We start from the raw sequence: 4,797 nt of genomic DNA on the forward strand, positions 1-4,797 counted from the left end.
CTTATTTTGTTCTTTTAAACAGAAATCTCTGCTTACTGCTTCAACAAAGAAAGTAAAAGATAAACTAATTCCCACAGATAAAAAAGGACAATATGGACCAATTGTACTGCAAGGTTACCATTGGAAAAAAAAAAAGAAGAATTTACATTAAGGGAAGGATATGAAACAAAGAGATTCTTCACACTTTCATCTTGCAAGGCAGACTATAAAAGCCAGATGTAGAGGCAAACGACGTCACTTGAACTTGATGGATACATTACAGACACAAATTTCATCAAGGAGGATATACTTGAGAAAAAACATTCTGTCAAATGGAATCTCCTGATCTATGCTAACACAAATTACAGGTATATCTCACGAACAGCCAAATACATCAACTCTATCATCCCCTTACAAGTTTCCTCTTCTTGGAATAAAGATCTGACTGCACACAAGAGAGATGCATCCAGGTTTAAGACCAGAGAGAATCAAGCAAATAATCCAATCTGTTCAGTAAAAGCAGATTCACATAGGTGCCAAGACATCATCACTGTGGTGGAGCTTTTTGGTTATGGGGCAGAAAAAACTTATTTAAACTAAAAATGCCTACGTAAAGTAAGTAAATAAGCCTACCATCAGCATTTTCATCTCTAACATCTTAATCCAGGCAAGACTTACAGGAAAGAAAATACTCTAAAGTTTTATTTAGATCTGATTTTGTTAGAAGGCAGTAGAGTTGTAACTCTCAGACAGCATATCAATGAGTATTACTTTCTCTGAACTCAAAGCTTTAGCTTTTCAAACACCAGTGCAAATTAAACATGAGAATTTCGGAAATTAACCTTTTCACACAGTGATTTATTAACTAACCTAATGTACTCGATAGCACACCGCTAGTAACAAATCACAGCAATATCCCAATAAAAGGATACAGTTCAAAAACCAACACTGTGGCCTTCACAGAACTCACACACAGACAAAAAATCATAATAAAAAAAATCTCAAACAAGAAACCCCTATTGGAAGCGAGGCTGCTTAGCAACCAGCCTGTAGTTGCTAGGATGCACTCCTTTAACATACCATCATGAATACTAGCACAGCAAAAGAATAATTTGGTATGAACAAAAGCCCATGAAAGAGAGCGGGACTTAAGTGCGTCTGGTTTCCCCTCAGAGAACAATGCAGCTGCCAAAGCGATCTGGAAGCCCCGACATCATTGTTCCACCAACCCCACAATCTGCTCTGACTCGAGGAAGTCTAGTTAATGGGCAACACTTTTAAGCTGGACTGAAAAGTTGAGCTGGCTCATGTACCGCCACCACAGAATATGGGGAGATAATGGGTCACTGCCTAAATCCGTGTACTGTGAAATGTCATTTTAGTATTGAACTAGAAGGAGGGTTGTTTTTTTTTGGAAGTGGGGGAAGAGGAGGTTGCACATTAACAGCATGGAACAAACAAAGCTGGAAGTGCATAAATCAAAAAGAGGATTTATTTTTTTAGTGTTAGTTAAAATAATACTTAAGTCATTCTCCAGTTGCTTCTCCCTTGAAGTTTAAGTGCTTTACAGCAACTACAATTTTAACACCCTCCAGTGGGATTCAAAGAGGTCACTAGCATATGAATGTGTCTCAAGATCAGGCATTATATGAAACATACTTTGGATGATTTGCACATCAACTGCATATGAAAAATGACCATAAGCTGAGCTTTGTCCATTGTTAGGAACGTATACATAATCAGACTCGCATCTATCTGCTTTAAGTCTCCTGTCAATCTCCATCTTGCTCCAATACACAATTGCTTCCTTGGCACAGAGGTCCTTCTGTTTTTCAGGAACTATTTAAAGAACAGAATAATAAGAGCAGCAGCTTTAAAATCTGTCACAGTACATAGTCACCATGCTATTGCTTTAAAAGGGTAGTTTAAATGATGTTTACACTGCAAATCTAAAGCTAAAGATTTCTGAAATAGTTTCACATTAGCAGTACACTATTCCTGGCATGCAAACCGTATTTATTTTCAGACAAATTTTTACCACATCTGTGAACTTTGAACACTGTATTTGTGGTCAGCAGCACCTCTTAGAAACACTAGACTTCGGAGCTCCCAACATGATGTCCTTCATGAGACTCATTGATTAGAACCATGAAAATCAGATGTCGCTGTTGAATGCTGCTGGAATTGATTATTTTATCTTGGTTTGGGTAGTGAAGAACAACATGCCAGTCAGCCTATTTGAATAAATTTGTATCCCAAATAAACACTGTCATACCTGTATGCAGGACAATGAAGCCCACAAAAAATAAAAAACAGAAAAGGTCCAAGGAGTAACATCAGATAAGAACTCCCTGCACACTTTAGTTACAAGGAGCTATCATTACACCAATACGGTTTTAAAGTATGCTTACTGAAACAACACAATATAGCTAGGAGAAATATTTGTTACGAATTCTGACTCAACTGCCAAAAAATTCCTGTCAAGAAAGTCTTTGACTTTTTGTTATGCTCGCCACAGCTGAGCTACAGAATTTGTATTTGTGAAAAAGTTAATAAAATGAGTAATTCCCAGTTTAGACACATTTATGACAACATAACTTTTAAACTACAGTCTGTTTAAAATTACAGAATCTCACACTAGGTTCACTGTCAAAGATCTGAAATACTGTATTACTGAATCAAAGACATCTATCAAGCATAAATGCAATACTCCAGATGAGCACTGTGCTACTGCAATCTCTTCCCATTTATTTCAAGTCATCATTATTTTCCACTAACCATTAACAATAATCAGCCCATTAATTCACCTTCACACAAAACAGAAGTATTTCTCAAAAGGGATGTGGGCAAGTTGATCATCTAATCTTTCAATGTGTATTCAGAATATTTTCCACTTACAACTGAGCATAAGCAATTTAATACAAATTTAGTTCACAGAGGAAAATAACGAGTAAAGTAGTGTCACATAGCCCAGTATAACAGAAATTGTGCATTCTCAAGACTGTCAAAAGTTTCTGAAGATACATTCTATGGTGAAGTAGTTCAGCACATTTTCCACACAGGCAAACTTTTTCCAAGTCTTCTAAACACAAAATGGAAAATGTTGAAATCAGTTTGTTGAAACACTGCTATTACTTGTCCCAGACAGAAGTGCAGAGCTGATCAGAAAACAAAATGAATGTATCAGTTATCCAAATGATAAAGATACTGCAACAATGCAAATAAAATAATGAATATGTAATAAATACCTACTGCTGTAGTTTCTATGTGTTTAATTACCATTGTATTTCAGCGAGTGCTGTTGTCTGCATCATTCTATCCAACAAAGGAAGGATGTCCCATTGAACAGATTGGTTAATGCTCTGGGGCAACAGATGTCTACTGGAACTGCAGGAGACCAGCAACTGGTGGCCTGCCCATCTTCTGAAAACTTTCAATAGACTCATGCATATGTTCACACAATAAGGCATGTGGTAGAAATGCAAACCTCTTTTTAACCCTTTTATATGCTCTCTCTCCCTCCCGATACACGAAGGGCTTTGTTTTGGTTGTTTGTTTTTTTTTTTTCCCTTTACAGGATCCTCAGAACACAGGCTTACGGAATATAGTGTTTGTTCTTCAGCCTAACATCTGAACTCAAAACATAAAACAAAACAGATTAGAAACTTTATAAAATAGCCAGGCTAGATCTGACACACTTAAGAAGAGCTTTTAAAGCACCAACCTCTGACTGAAACATGTTCCCATTTGTGAGCATCCTAACGCTCTGTCTTGTGCCACAGTACCTTCAGATAGTCCACGACAGAGCTCTCCCTATTTTCATAAGCACAGGAAATTTCCGTTATACCATACCGTGGGTGAAAAGGTGTTTGATTATTAATTTTTCTTGAAAGCTTTTTCTACCAGTCACAAATTAAAGTAAGTAATAGCTTATTTGCCCAAAAAAGGGTAAACACCTACAACTCGAAGTTGAAACCTCCCATTGTCCCCAAGGGGCTGGAGGAGAATTTGCTCTGTTGATGCCATCATTTTCAAATTCCGTGAAATACACCATAATCGATGCTTTTCAAAGTTCCTTAGCAGAACACACTGGGCGAGATTACTGCTCTTTAACATACTTAGTCTTCATTTTCCTTTTCCTCTTTTTCCGAGGGACACCCGAAGTGCGCAAATCTCAGCCGACGCACGCGCTAGCTACGCCGTCCAAACGCAAACGGATACGCTAGAAGCCCCAGAGAAAGGCGAAGCATCCCATTTCTGCAGAGAGAAGCCCGTATACTTACGTTCGCTGGGAAACACACAGACATTGGTTTCTTGTAGCTGTTCCAGAAGCAACTCCTTAACACGATTTCAGCTGCAGACTTCAGGCAAGCGAGCAGAACAATGAATGGACGAACAGATGGACCCGCGATGTCTTTGCTTAACCTATTACTGAGCGGCCGCGGAGCCAATCACGACCCGCAGAGCTCACAATTAGTTGGCCGGGCAGATGCAAGGCAACCTCCCCAGCCTTGCATCAGGTTCGGAGGTTTCTAAGATAAGCAAGTTGATGTCATTCTCCGGGTCTGCCCCGGGCAGCATGTGTATTAACGAGGGGTGTGCAGCAACAATAGGCCATACAAAAGAGACTAGCAGGCAGCTGCTGTATGAGAGCCAGAGTCATTAGGGAGCAGGCTGCCAACAAGAAACACCTGGCCTGGGCAGACTTCAGCTTCTCCTCATTGTTTCTAATTCACGAAACAAAGACAGGAATTATTTTTTAAGGAGTAAAAGTTGTGAGTTCCTATTAAAATATAGCAGTCTTAAGGAATATAATCC

At 38.8% G+C, this 4,797-nt stretch overlaps 1 protein-coding gene across 1 annotated transcript in view; it reads right to left on the reverse strand.

Annotated features, from left to right (window-relative positions):
• The window catches only part of ZC3H12C (zinc finger CCCH-type containing 12C), a 24,839-nt gene extending 20,499 nt beyond the window's left edge, over nt 1–4,340 (reverse strand). The window contains exon 1 of the mRNA XM_009864411.1: nt 4,263–4,340. Within this exon, the coding sequence (XP_009862713.1) occupies nt 4,263–4,286 (24 nt within the window). The 5' untranslated portion in view covers nt 4,287–4,340. The remainder of the gene's footprint in view (nt 1–4,262) is intronic.
• Nucleotides 4,341–4,797: the final 457 nt, after the last annotated feature.

Source organism: Apaloderma vittatum, unplaced genomic scaffold, assembly GCF_000703405.1.
Source record: "Apaloderma vittatum isolate BGI_N311 unplaced genomic scaffold, ASM70340v1 scaffold5192, whole genome shotgun sequence".
Lineage (NCBI taxonomy): Eukaryota > Metazoa > Chordata > Aves > Trogoniformes > Trogonidae > Apaloderma > Apaloderma vittatum.